Below are 15,673 nucleotides of genomic sequence, written 5' to 3'. Positions count from 1 at the left end.
TTGTTTATTTTTTGCAGCGTTACTTTTGCACAACTATTTGCTCTATTTATACTTCGTTCTGTCAGAATTGTAAGTATTTCGCTACACATTCAGTACAATTTCAACTGATACCCACTATGCAATTCATAAAATCGGCTAATTAAGTTTCATAATTCAGAAAAATGGTAAAATACCCAACATAACAGATTGCGGTGGGTGGGGTAATGCAAAAAATGATTCATAGCTAAATAATGTTGCAATATACTAGATGGCGTCACTTTATTTCATATAAAACCTGGTCATGCTGAAGTGCATTTAATGGGAATTTCATGTACGCACAAAAAATAATATGATTTTTGAAAGTGAAATGTCTGTTATTGGTTAGGCCTTAAGGCTAGTCTAAAATAATAGACGTGTTATACGGGATTCTTCCAATCCCTAACGTCTAAACGGGAATGTGCAAAAAACGGGGGTGTTTTAAAAATATTGAAATTCTTTTAAGTGAAGTATTTTATGGTTGAAATTGATCATAAAGAGTTATTTTCATATTTTACCATGTAAGTGAAATGTTATTTTGCACTAAACAAGCATTTCATGCATTAAAACAAGTTGTTTACCTTTCCAACAAAACGAAAGTTGACTGACACTGACAACAATTATGCGAAGGGGGACAACTCGTTACAATCGTAAGAACTCGGCCTCCTCCGACAAAGCTTCGAGAAAGACCTCGTTATACAATCGTAACAACTCGGCCATGGCCGAAATGTTCCGAGCGATTTAAAACTGTGCCCTGAAGCCTTGCAGGTGCCCTTCATGTATATATCGTTATGTTTTGACAGAATGAAATGAAGAAAAGCCGCCAAACTCATAATTATAAGTTGGATATTTATTTTTTGTGTACGGAACTAATATAAAATAACATTATCTGGTAATATTTCTTGTTTTTATGATATTTTATAGACGCTATATGCTTTAACCCGGAATCCTGATCGGAACAACTACCAACTTTTGATACTAAACAATTTGTATGTGAAGGATTTGCCATATCAAAAATCTTAAAAAAAATCCGTCAACGTACAATTATTTGGACTAGCCTTAAGGCAACATGTCACTCAACGTGCTAGTCCACCTAAATGGCCGTCAACGAGTCTTTTGACGATTTTTTTAATATGGCAGACTCGTGACGTCCACCATCCCAGCAAAAAAGTAGCAAGCGGTCCTTGCGCAGAGAATCCTCGCGGCCACAATTTTAAAATTATCTCCGTTATAAATTCAAATTTCTACGAAAATATTATTGCCTACTATTAAACACATATTAAGTTATGTCAGTATGCCCAAAAAACATGTTAAGTTATCATAAACCACTTACAAGTGTCGATTGTTTATCAAGTATCCCGATATCGGTAACTCTGGGACAAATCTGACTGGTTGTGTACATGTATAACGGTATTTGTGACCCATAATATATTAATGTGAAAATAACAACTCTAATGACAAATTTAATTCAGTTCAGATCACTGTCGGATAGAAATTGAACACCTTTGTCATTATTTTTCAACATCAATGCATATTATTTCAGTATATCATTTCGCCCGTTGTTAAATCATGGTAGAGAGTTGTAGCGTTACAGGGATACATAAGAAATGTCAAAATAATAAAAAAAGTATCCCTGATCGCTCATTATTGTAGCTACTCAGCGTGTAAAAACTCCTCAAGCCCCTGGACCCTAAGATTAAAAAAAGAAGATTTCCGATTTTGCATGTAAGCACCTTTAAATCATTATCTCAATACATCATGTATTGCATTGAAACTTTAGATATGTATTCTTAACCATCTAATCTACTAAATTAATGAAGAAAGATAACACTTATTTGAATTTAATGCAAAGAATGGGCCAATATTACTTGACTTAGAAATTCTGGTTAAGGTTTTGCATGTAAGCACACATATAGGTTAATATCTCAGCAACTGCATTAAGACTTTATACAATGGTAACTCAACCATCCAATCTATTAAATTAACCAAGTTAGATAACTCTTGTTTGCCAGTGGTCGGAATAAGCACAAGCCTGCAAGACCTGCACTGGTAAAATGTCTTCCAAGCTTGCTCAAATTCTGAATTTTATATAGCAGGGCTTGTTCAGAAATCTGATTCCAAGCAATTGTATAAGAGTTCGGGCTCGTTGACGTTCATCCAAAAGTCTAATTTCGATGACTGGTTTGCATATAGTGCAAATAATTGCTTTTTAATATTTGACTTAGAAATTCTGGTTAAGGTTTTGCATGTGAGCACATAGGTTAGTATCTCAGCAACTACTTGATGTATTGCATTCACTATGACTTTATATAATGGTACTCAACCATCCAACTTACTTAATTAACCAAGTTAGATAACTTTAGTTTGCATTTAATGCAAAATAAATGCCCTTTATTATTCGACTTAAAAATTCTGGTTAAGGGTTTGCATGTAACCACATTTTAGTAAATATCTCAGCAAATACATAATGTATTGCATTGAAACTTTAGATATGTATTCCCAACTATCTAACCTACTAAATTAATGAAGTTAGAAAACGCTTTTTTGAATATAATGCAAATTATGGGCCTTCATTATTTGACTTGGAAATTCTGGTTAAGGTTTTGCATGTAAGCAAACATAGGTTAATATCTCAGCAACTATTTGATGTATTGCATTGAGACTTTATTCAGTGACACTCAACCATCCAATCTATTTAAATAACCAAGTAAGATAACTCTAGTTTGCATTTAATTCAAATTATGGCCCTTTTTTATTCGACATAAAAATTTAAATACATCATGTATTGCATTTAAACTTTATACACACTGCTCCCAACCATTCAACCTTCTTAATAAATCAGGAAAGATAACTCTATCTTGCATATTATATTATTTTTGCACCTTTATTATATGCGACTTAGAAATTCTGGTTAAGGTTTTGCATGTACATGCACACATAGGTTAATATATCAGCAAATACTTGATGTATTGCATTGAGACTTTATACAATGGTACTCAACCTGACCCAACCTACTTGAATAATCAAGTTAGATAACTGTATTTTGCAAAAAATGGCCCTTTATTATTGGACTTAGAAATTCTGGTTAAAATTTTGCATGTAACAACATTTATGTTAAATACATCATGTATTGCATTGGAATCTAATCTAATTTTACAGTGATCCATGTTTCACCAAAGCTTTTCAATCCTTACACTGAAAAGCGGCGGAATAGTCGAGCGCGCTGTCTCTGTGACAGCTCTTGTTAATTGTTGTTATTCATTTGTGTTTGATACAATTCAAAACATATTTTATAAACAATACACTGAAATGTCTTGGTATCCTTTGCCGTTTTGACAGAATGAAAATAAACACAACTTTGTTGCTAACCTACCTAGTAGCATTTTTAAGAATGTTGCTCTTAAAACTCAGATTTTTAGGCCTGACTTAAAATCTGTTGAACCAAATAAAAAAACTGAACTAAATTGTTACTCTTGTATATGAAAATGCAATTGGAAATTTCCCTATGGATACAAATATATGATGTAACTGTGCTGTTTTCACCAAAAGCTTCTCTTAACGGTGTTTACCCAAGTTTTATATTTACATGTATATATATATATGACACATCAAAATACAGTTTGTGCCTTGTGTTTCCTGATAATAAAAACAATAAACTCATATCCATACAAAGAAATACAAAGAAATAACAGACTGAAGCATGACTGTGTTCAATGCATTGATTTTATATAGATCATCTACGGGCACTTTCATTTAAGTATAATTAAACAATTACTGTTGAGCTAAAATATTACTGCTGATGTGAAAGTATCAGAACATATATATTTTTAAAAAGTTCAATTAGAAGTACTAATACATGTATGATACTAAACAGAAAATGAACTATAACCTTGGCATTGTGAATTTTGTGTTATTTTTTTTCACAAAATTTGGAATTTTAATAAATAAAGATGTAGGCCAAATAAAATCTCTAATACTCTTTTTAATAATTCATTTTTCTCGCTTTTTAAAAATAAATATAAAAAAACTACTGTTGATGACTATGTTATTGTTTTCTCTCAAGAATTATGGAAATACTTTTTGGCCTTGTGAACTTAAACAAATATTGCGGAAAAAAAGCTTCAGTTGAACCCTTGGTTAGACAGAACACTAAGGTCTGACTTTTAATTTCTAATGAATACAACAGCTTGTCATCATTGTTCATGTATACTGTTACATGTTACTTTTTGTATTTACCATTTTAGGGCATTCTGCTGGGCAGTGTGGGCAATGGCTACCCAGGATCATCCAGGCTTCCAATCCAGTGACTTTAGAGAAATGCCATCTCAGTCAAATGTCTTTTACGGAGACTCGCAGATAAAAAAGGACAGTGAACTCCAACTTACAGACCAGCAAGCCCAAGAGCTTATCAGAAAAGCAGAAATATCATCCTCCAGCATTCAACAGCAAGTTCTCAGTTCTACAACAGACGCAGATCTTGTACCTGTAACTGCATCGTCCCCTTCTGACAAGACATCTGAAATGGTTGCAGATCTAAACTCTTCCAGTGACGCTGATGATGATGGTCGGCGTCTTAGCCAGTCTGATCGTCAGCATATCTGTATGACATGCTACAAGACGTTCAGAAACAAACCACAGCTTTCACAACATGAACTTGTCCATAACAATGTAAGGAAACATGTCTGCTCCTACTGTGATAAAGGTTTCAAGCAGATCTGTCATCTGAATCAGCATATGAGAGTGCATACAGGTTGGCAACTTTAAATTTTCTCTTAAACCTTAGGCTTATATGTTCCAATCAATTGTAACCTCTTTTTTACCAGCAGTTAGTCCCCGCAAGACAGGGATTTTACCTGGGATTGGCTGGACCAAAGTCAAAGTACCTGCTATTCCCAAGACCTGGGAGTGTGGGGGGGGGGGGGTGCGAGTGGGTATGGTTACAATTGACCGGTGCATAATTTTTGTAAAGTTGGTTTAAGTTGAATTTCAGATGTTAATTTTTTTCATGTAAAATGCGCACATTATAGGATGAAGCAAAAATATTATTTATTTTTATTTTAATGCATTATCATGTTTAACTCATTTGACTTCAAATGATCAAGACAAAAAATCATGATTTAGGTACATATGAAAAAAATATTGGCGATATATTTTGCTCTTTTTTAAACATAGGAATTTGTGGCCACATAGAGCTCTATTATTTCAAAAAACTATTAAAAGTGTATTTAAAAATTGTACATCAGGCATTTTATTTGATAATATTTATCTTTATTATATTTATTAAAACAAAAATGAATCTGTTTAAATTACATAACGTTAGAGATTTTGATAATAATTTGTTATTTGAATTGTTTGATTTTATTAAAAAAAGACCCAACACACAGATATTCATTTTCTTAAGCCATTGTTCTGCATGTATGAATGATAATTTAACTATGTGAAAGAAATCTCAAGTATCAATAATATAACTTTTCAAATGCATTTTTCAGGAGAGCGCCCATACAAGTGTGATGTTGAAGGCTGTGATCGTTCATTTGCCCAGCTGTCGAACCTGAACCACCACAAGAAAAACCATGAAGAGCATGTTAAAAGGGACATCTCGCGGCATTTCCGATGTGAGGTGTGCGACAGAAGCTATGCCACAAAACAGAGTCTCAACACTCATATACAAAAGGTAAATCATAAAGGGTTATACATTTATTATGCTCCCCGTCGAAGAAGAGGAGGTATATTGCTTTGCACGTGTTGGTCAGTTGGTCACTCAGTCCATTGGTAGACCAAAGCCTGTCTGAGTGATAACTCAACATTTCCTGGACATATTGTCATTGAACTTGACATGAAGGTTGGGCCTGACCTCTATTGATTTTATGGGTCATTAGGGTTAATGGTCAAGGTCGCAGTTACCTTTAAATGGAAAAGGTTGTCAAAGCTTGTCCAAGTGATAACTCAACAATGGCTGCACCCATGGCCATCAAATTTGACGTGATGGTTGGGCCTGACCAGTGTATGACCCTTATTGATTTAAGGTGTCATCATGTCAAAGGTCAAGGTCACAGTGACCTTTAACGCAAAAAGGTTGACAAAGCTTCTATGAGTGATAACTCTACAATTTCTGGACGTATGGTCATTAATTTTTACATTGAGGCTGGATCTGACCAGTATATGACCCCTATTGATTTTAATATCATAAGGTCAAAGGTCAAGGTCACACTGACTGTATATGCAATAAGATTGTCCTAGTGTTAACTCGTCCATTATTGCACCCATGGCCCTGAAACTTGACTTGTAGGTTGGGCCTGACAAATTAATGACCCCTATTGATTTGAGGGGTAAAAGGTCAAGATCCCAGTGACCAAATGCAAAAAGCTTGTCTGTGTGATTACTTGACAATGCCTGCACCCATGGCGCTCAAACTTGACATTCAGGTTTGGGGTGACCAGTAGATGACCTGTATGGATTTTGAGGTCATAGAGTTAAAGGTCAAGGTCACAACTCTAATAGTCATTAAACTATATTTCATATTTACTTATTCCCAAATGCTAAGAGGATACATGTTAATCTGCAAATATGTCATCATCTGAACATGGTTAAAAACTGTACCTACTATCCTCACACTTTGAATGGTCATAATTTTAAAAATGCCTCAAAGGCACTCATTTTCAATGATAAATCAGCTGTCTTTTCAGTCTATACATATTTCAGTGTGCAACGTTAATGGTAGACTGATGGCCCATGGCAACGAAAAAATGACTCGGGCTACGAAAAATTCCTTTATAATAGCCAGACTGGCGATGAAATCATGCTTGTTGGTTAAAAAAAATGTCAAGTGAATGTTTACCTCGACACCTATGACCGACTTTTGGATAATCTCCTATTGTTATGGATGTTTTCTGTTGCAGTGATCTCCCTTGTCAAGCAAAACTAATGCATTCAACTCTTTAACAATTCAACTAGTACAGATATGTTTACTGTAAACGTAGTATCTAAAACATATACATTCAAACCCAGGGTCTTAAAAGGGGCTATGCTTTGTTTCTGTGATTGAAATATCCTGTTGTAAATTCATAATTTTAGGCACTTAGTCATTAATTTCACAAGTCTGTTATATATTCATAATATTTAACAATAATTAGATTGGTTTACCCATTTTGAAGGGTTTAATATATACTTTAATTTCTTTATATTTGGCATTATTCATTAAATAAGCTATTGTCCAATATTCTCTCTTTGACCTCTCTTTAACTTTCTGTTTCAGCTACACACAAACCTGAAAGCCCCAGAGGGATCAGTGACAAGTCCTATTGTTACCCCATCTTCAGCCAAGAGAAAAAGGTGTAACAGAAAGGATGAACCAAGAGATACTGGACAGTTAGCAGATGTTTCAAGCTTTCTAATGGATTGTGAAGACATTGACAATGAGGAAGAAGATATTGATGACGACCTTCCAACACAGGTCAAGGTCAAGCCGAGATTCAGCGCTAAAACCAGCCTGACGGTTAGGATAGGAACACCACCTGGAGACAGAGAAAGGAGTCAAGGACCTAGGACAACTCTGCCCCTTCCCTTTTCATTGAATCAAGGTTCGCCTTCTTCTGACAATAGAGGCCCTAAAGGTCAAGATAGCTTCATTTCTACTCTTTCAGATCCTGCTGGTCAAGGTCACGCTAACATTTCAAGTTTTTCACACTCAACTTTAATAACAGGGCATCAGCAAGAAACACTTCATTTACCCCATCAAACAAATGTTTCCTTGCCATCAGATTTAGATAAAGAGTCAGTACTTAGATCTATATCACATAGAGAATATGTAACACCTGATTCTGATATAAGAATTTCCTTAGAGAAAGAAAGAGAGGTTTGCCAAAGTATAAGTCTGGAAAATTCACTTTCAGATAAGATTTTTTTATCAGAACAAATTTTACAAATGGTACAAGAAAGACACAGAGAGGAATTGGTCCAAGATAGACTTAGAGAAAGGTTTTTAAGCAGATCTGATGAGCATTTTCTCCCTGTAGAACAAACACAACAAAGGTCATCTGATAGAGAATACGTTCACAGTCAAATTAATACTAGATCTGAACCAAGTTTCTTTCCACAAGATCAAAGCAGGCCTAAAAGCATATACACACCACCAATTCAAAATCTTCCAAGCCCTCACTCCAGTAGTGACCCAGTCTATCATCCCCAGATTTTACAACCAAACCCGCTTTCAATGGCAGATTCACCAACACAGAGGCCTCACACATCTACATCCTGCCAGGCTGATACACCCACCCATATCACCCATCATTTTCCCAAGCAGTCAACTCCTCAACAACAGCAGCAGCAGCAGCAACAACAACAGCAGAGATCAGAATCCCATGTCATCTTTAACCCAGCATTTTCATCAATCCCTCATGTTCACAAAACTAATTATCAACACTACTAACATTCATTCAAATCTTCCTAGTCACTGCATGTTGTTTGTTGTTCTACTATTAGTCAATTTTAGATTTGATTCAGTTAAGTTTATGAATACAAATCTAATGGTTTTCATCATTGTTTATGGCAATAGATCCTAAATGACTTCTGTTGTGTACATTCAGTTTGGTGCTTGATTACTTTAGAGTACATAAGTGAATGTTTGCAAATATGAATACTGATTTTAGTATTCTTGAAAAAAATTATCCTATAAAAAACTTGAAAATGGCATTTTAAAAAGTTATCAATAACTATAATACAGATAGTATGAGATACTTATCACTATATGTATTTTAGTTATGTTTAAAATATGCGAAGAAAGTGCTAAAATGAGTGCTACAATAGATGTTTGTATATAAAATATGCATGCATGAACTCTTTGGAGTGCCATAAGTTAAATTTATAGACTTGAATAAAAGCCATTTTTCTTTGTATGTAAGATAATGATTTCTGGTCATTTGAATTCGCCAAGCATGTACTTGTAGAAAAGATGTTTTTACTTAATGTAATGTTTGTGTGTATAATTTAGTGGTACAAGTATGGTCATTTATTGTCAAGTATGGCCAAGTGTTGTTGAAAATCTATCGTTTCAATTAAATTCGTCGATAATCGATTTATAATCTCGTATTTATATATGAAGCTCATTTTTTATTTTTTAAAGTATGAACCATTTTGTATTCAAGTTAAGATCCCCAGATTTTCATTGAAAAAAATACTCCAAGCCCACGAAATACAGCAAAAGAGTGTGCTTTCATATTCATCCATTGTTAATTTCAATTAAGAACTTAAAATGAAGGTTGTTATTCTTTTTCTTACCACTTTTTATTCTTTAAGTCCACTTAAGTTTAAACAGTTTTATGAACTTGTTTACGTAGTTCGATGGCATAATCGATGATTGATCGAAGTGGTTTAATATAGAATGTTTATTGTAATTTGGCCCTCTTAATTTTGCAATTAATAAACTTAAAATTTATACGCAGTAATAACATCAGAATGCATTAGATTAGTTTTAGTGTTTTTAAATGGTGTATATAGTATGCTTTATATACAATTTTTTTTTACTTCAACTAATATTTGCATACACTGCACGTGCATGTTTTGTAATGTATTTTAAAATGAGTTATGCTTACAAGCTTCGAGAATGACACCTTCATTTCAGAGGAAACTAAATACAGGTGTCCATCATTATCATTTTCATGTTGTATTTATTCCACGCCTTACTTTGCAATAATTCCTCATTGCTTTTATTGTATTTTACTGTAAAATAAGTTTTATCGCCTAGACATTTATACAAAACTCACTCAACTACGAAATAAAGTAAACAATATCGATTTTTACTGGGTGTTTTAAAGGGGTATTGTTACATGTTACGATTGAAATAGTTCAATGTGGTGGTTATTATAAATGTAATGAATATAAAGTCGTTATCACGGATCAATAATTTGGAATAATTATCCGCAGTTTTTTGTTGTTGTTTTTTCAGACTAAGTTTAATTGGATAAGTGCAACGGTTTCTGGTTAAACAAAATACTTCTCTTTATCGTGCTAGTCTGCAAATAATGTTAATAGTTTCCACAAGTTTTGCCATAAGAACAAAGAAGACGTTAAAAGCATATACAATGTACTACGACCCATTCAAATCCAGTAGTGACCAAGTTTATCATCTCCAGAGCTCGGGTCTTTTGAACACGTCATAATCATTTACCTTACTTTATAAATATTTTACCCTGTTTATATATTATTATTTTTTATTAAAGAGGAGCTTATGTTTATTTATTCAAGAACCATAAAATTATAATTTCACAGTTATTGGTTATTTCCAGCTAAAAACATGGCAAAGTAACTATTAAGTTTTTGAGCCAATCTGATAAGAGAATTGTATTTTTACTTTTTGCGTTTTGATTATCATTTCTACAAGAGTACTTTAGGTTTCGAAACTTCTCCTTGTATTGGACAAACAATCACCTTAATAATGTTTTCCCGGAAAAGAATGTGTTTTTTTTTCCAGTATAACAAAGTAGAATATGCTGCAAACAATGCATATGGATGGATACTCATAGCCCTCATAGAAAAAGTATTCCCATTATAAATTTGATTGGAGCTATACAAACGTATACTTTCCTTTGTCCTTGAGTGTACTACAAGATGTGTAGTATTTCTTTTTTTAAAACATCAATTTTGATTTATTAACACCTCTTTGCTGGCATTCTTTAAAAAAATGAAGAGCTTTAATTTAATATTTCAATCACCAGGGTTTGGTGTACATGTGGTAATTGCTTTGTATCTTGACAAATGAATGATATTTGAAAGATTTTTCGTGTAACATTAATTGTATTATAAAACGGAGATTAAAAGGCATTTTTACCTGCATTAAGTTACGTTGGTACATTAAGAAGTGCGCAAAATAATGTCAACATATATACCTACACTGTTTATTGCATGGTAAGGTTGCATGTGACACTGTGGTATAAAACTCTTGCTACACTTACTACCCTAGTGATTGAGAGTACTAATAACTCGCCCTTTGCGCTTGATGTACATAGTTTCCATAATTTTCGAAAAAAAGTTGTTAAAGTAATTATTACACACTTTATCAAGAATAACAATTCAAGCCACCTAACAATATTTATGTCTTTTATTTTCATTTTATTTTTATATTTTTCATACTTTCGTTTTTGCATTTTCAGGCATTCGCAGTTGATGCACTATTCCGGCTTTTATCTGCACCCCTGTACTGCTTTATTCATTCTTGCATGGACATTTGGCAATACCGGCATCGTGATCAGCTCACCAATGTTGTATTTTATGTGTTTGCTTGTGCTGTCGCTGTTGTTTATTTGATTAACCCTCTTCCTTACGTTTTGTGGCATTAGGCGTTTCTTGCTTTAGTTATATACTTTTTTAATTCTGTAGCTGGTACAAAGCAACTTTTCTGATATCTTGTAGACATTTATAACTGATGGGCAGTATTGTGACAGCGCTAGTCAAATATTGAATGCGAAAAAACATCCTCAGAATGACATTAAGCCTATTTGTTGCAATCAAACACAGTGAAAATACAGGGACACACATTACAAAGCCTCTGGCTAAGATGCACTACAAAGACTGAGAAATAAATCAGTTATGGGACCCACTTATGATAGATTTCCACATAGCATGAATAGTTTTGACCAATGAAAATAAACATATGTATGTATATTTTGACAAGTAGGTTGTCAGCTTGAAAATAATGTTAAGGTTTTGAACATGGATAAGCAGCGTTGAATCACGTCCAAGTTGTTAGGACAGTCTGAAAATTCCTGATGGTGTCCATAGAGACAAGCCTGTCTGAAGTGTTCATAAAACAGTCGGTTTTAACGACTTTTAAAAAAATGAGAGTGATACTTCTTGCCCTGGCGTCAGCCTTACACCCTGGTTTAGGTTTTGCATGTAAGCACTTTTAAATCGATTTCTCAGCAAATACACAACATATTGCATTTAAACTGTTCCCATCCATGGCCCTTTATTATTCGACTTATAAATTCTGGTTAAGGCTTTGCTTGTTAGCGTGCATACGTCAATATCTCAGCACCTACCTACTTAAAGTTTTGCTTTGAAACTCGATACAAGGCAGGCCTTTTTCTATAGTACCGTTCAACATCCTATTAATTGATTATGTGATTTTAAGTTTTAGGGAAAATTGAGTTCAGAAATCTTTTGATTTTTATTACATTCAGAGATCAGTATGAAATATTAGCTGTCATGATTTTTTTTGCAATAAATATTTACACTCCAATGGTTGATATTTCAGCCATTTTAGGTCTTGAAAGGGAAAAGAAACTTATATTTAATAATTTACTCATTCGTAGGAGACTGAAAAGCATTTAAGGCATACTCACGACGCAAATTTTCCCAAAATTTCTGAGGTCTTTTTCCCAAAATGGGCATAAAAAGCCCAGCAAGGAATCCAAACTACCTAACCTACTTATTATAAGTAATCGAGGAAGAGTATCTGACATAAACTGCAAATTTATTATTCGACTTGAACAACGGAATAAGGTGGTGCATGAAAGCACACAAGTCAACATCTCAGCAACTTGTATGGCAAGGATACTTTATTCAATTGTTTTCATCCATCCTTAAGGTATGCAATTCTATTTTTCTTATAAAGAAAAGTATGACCCTTTGAATGGATAAGTCAAAGTCTCCGCAACTTCTCAATGTTTTGTTACGATACAGGGTCTCACAACCATCCAATCTACCTATTAACTAATCCAGTCATATACTTATCTTGTATGAATTGCATATGATGACCTTTTATTCTTCAACGTAGACATTCTGAATAAAAACGGTGAAATAGTTAAGCTCGCTGTCTCTGTTTCAATATAAAACCGTTTTCTTTTTTGCAATGCTTTTTTTCGAGAATAGGTATCTTTGATGATAATGGTTCAATAGTATATTATTTTATTAATATAAAAGAAAAACGTTCAGTTAAAACATCAATTCTATCAGTATTATCTTTGTTAGCCAATGTCTTGGCTAACTCATGTGGATATCATAAAATGTATTATATTAAGTTACAAGTAGGTGTTTCCATCCCTGTAAGTGTCTCTTTATTTGCATAGAATTATTAATCTGTATTTCCAAACATTTTATCTCTAAACAGTATTCTTAATTGGATGAGGATTTTCCAAATAAGAAAAGTTAGTCTCGCTGCTATTACATGATAGTAATATACATGATGTCTCGTGTTTTTTATAGCTTGTCTGTACATGTTTTTATATTTTAAGAATGTTTTCAATGTTATAACATGGTATACCTACGATGCTTTCATATTTCATACATACAATTTTATACAAGTCACGTCCTTTACCTACATATGTGTTTCAATATCAAAATTTACATGATTTTTTTAATATGTCTTTATAGCTCTATATTTTGTAATATGTTTTGATCGTTTCACTTGATCAGTTTGACCATAAATCATATAAGTGTAATTTTGAGAAATGGCAACATATTTTACCAAGTCAAATGCATTTAAACATGTCGTTGTTGTATTATCTCCGTTTTCCCATTTTATGCTTGTAACCTGCGGCATTTTAAGCTCGTGTATTGTTGTGTTCTTCAAAAAAGTCAAGGTATTATGGTAGCCTTGGTGCTTTTGTCGTTCAAAAACTTCTTGTACATAAATCAAAAACTGTTCAATAAATACTTTCCAAATCATTTATACATTTCTTTCTTTACAGCTATACCCCTAGTTATGATTTATAGTTATGTAATTATTGAGCTCTGCTCCTTTTCCACTTGAAAATAAATCGAAAGGTAAGCATTGGCATACGCATGTGGTTCTCTTGTTTTTATATACAGTCAAACCTGTATTAAATGGCCACCCTTGGGAAAAAGGTCAAAGTGGCTGTGGGGGGGGGGGGGGATTTGGACTGGCCCGATAAGGCAGGTGGCCCTTTAAAGCAGGTGACCGTTCAACCAGGTTTGACTGTATGATGAATACTAAAAAAACGCACAAATCGTTTGCGATGCTTATCTTTCAGTCCAATTTTATAATCCTAACTTCTGTTTTAAGCTTTGTAGATATTAGCCAGACACAAAAGTATCGTTATGTTTTGAAATACAATTATTCGGTACAAGTAAACAATAAAGCAAGCATGATCGTAAACAAATGCTGTTGATGCAATAGAAGTTTATTGAACAATTTGCTACAAAAATTTTTTTGTCATTTCTGACATGGTAAAGTAACGCATTTTTAAGTACGAGAAGGCATGCTTTTTCGGGGAATTCATTTACCATTCCTTTTTGTTTGATATAGCAGAGACATTTGGAAGAATACGGTATTTTTGTTAAAAACTTATAGAATAATATTGTTTTGAGAAACATATCAGAATTTTATAGTAGATCAGTAAACCATGTATTTGCTTTTTTGTATAGTGTAGTTTATGTATTTCAATTCGTTTTTGTGTCGCCTGAAATTGTCAGCAAAACCGTGTGCAGAAAATAAATCAAGTATTTATTATCAAATCAGGATAAAACTGGGTGACAATGTTTTTGGGCATTATGTCTCGATCAAGTTTGATTGTTATAAGTTTTCCCAGCAGCGTCAAAGTTATGCCCCTTTTAAATGAAAATACATTTCGCTTTGTTTTCGTTTGGGTATATTTGAAGTTGCTAGTTTTACATTTAATTTAAAAAAAGGTGTTCCATTGGGTTTGACTATGGCGGACGCTCTTAACAGGCGACACATCAAATTCCATGGAATTTTAGTTCTTCAATATCATTTTATAATTTCTTAACCTGTATTTCATTATAACTTTATAATGTATTATTTCATCATAGGCATAGATTATCGTTTATAATATGATTGAGAAAAAATGTACACCATTTTAACAGTTAATGAACTCTCTTGAACAGTAACCTTTGTGCAATAAAGAGATTGATGAAGCCGTCTATATAACGTTATACAATCCATAATTTAAGTGTTAATTTATCTCATTTTCAGATTTTAACTTTATTGCATCAAATTGTATATTGTTAATAAATGCATGTACGCGATGTTTCAGCTTTCAGCAAAACGAATTCGAAATAGAAATCGCTATGCTTAAAATAAAGTATTAAGAAAGAACCTTTTGTTTGGATGTTCTCATTTACACATCAACTTCAAGGATGTACATCCTTATTAACGACCCGCACAGTGGTTTATAAAGTGCCCCTTTATAACTTCCTCTTTCGATTATGAGCCCCACCAAGGCGATGTCCTTGTCCCGCAATAGACCAAGCTTGGCTCCCCACTGGTCCCCAGGCGTAAGCTCACGGCCATTTTTTGCTTCAGCCATTCTCATCCCTCATGCAGAAATTCGTGTCATTATTTGCTGCGGCTTTCCTCTTGAATTTGCTTTTACAGGCATCGATTACTTTGGTAATTTATCATCGTATAGCTAATCTGTCAAGCTAATGGGTTTATTAAGATATATAGTTTGTAGCTAGACATCCATGAAACTTGCTCAAAATATAAGCCTCAATACAAAACGGATGAGTTTGATATTGCACTTACTCGAGATAAAAAAAAATGTTACGGGTCCATTTCATAAAAAAGTACAGTGGGAAATACTCGGCCATTTTTCATCGAAACAACCTCGGCTGTATATGGACGGTTTACAATGTCAGAATTATTTACATTTAACTACGCTGCAAGTAGACCATCATTTAG

General features: G+C 33.6%; 1 protein-coding gene across 2 annotated transcripts; it reads left to right on the top strand.

The window, feature by feature from the left end:
- The first annotated feature begins 1 nt into the window (after nt 1).
- Nucleotides 2–15,053, top strand: LOC128202667 (zinc finger and SCAN domain-containing protein 22-like). Of its 2 annotated transcripts, XM_052903706.1 has the most exons (5): nt 2–69; nt 4,260–4,765; nt 5,505–5,689; nt 7,271–7,595; nt 11,163–15,053. In XM_052903706.1, the coding sequence occupies exons 2-5, from the start codon at nt 4,285–4,287 to the stop codon at nt 11,174–11,176; spliced, it is 1,005 nt and encodes a 334-aa protein (XP_052759666.1). In that variant the 5' UTR covers nt 2–69; nt 4,260–4,284; the 3' UTR covers nt 11,177–15,053. The 2 variants fall into 2 exon arrangements, with proteins under 2 accessions (XP_052759666.1, XP_052759665.1); XM_052903705.1 differs by having other exon boundaries at nt 7,271–15,053.
- Nucleotides 15,054–15,673: the final 620 nt, after the last annotated feature.

Source organism: Mya arenaria, chromosome 9 (assembly GCF_026914265.1).
Source record: "Mya arenaria isolate MELC-2E11 chromosome 9, ASM2691426v1".
In the NCBI taxonomy this organism is placed as follows: domain Eukaryota; kingdom Metazoa; phylum Mollusca; class Bivalvia; order Myida; family Myidae; genus Mya; species Mya arenaria.
Note: the sequence above shows the minus strand (reverse complement) of the source record. Positions and strands in the feature narration are given on the sequence as shown.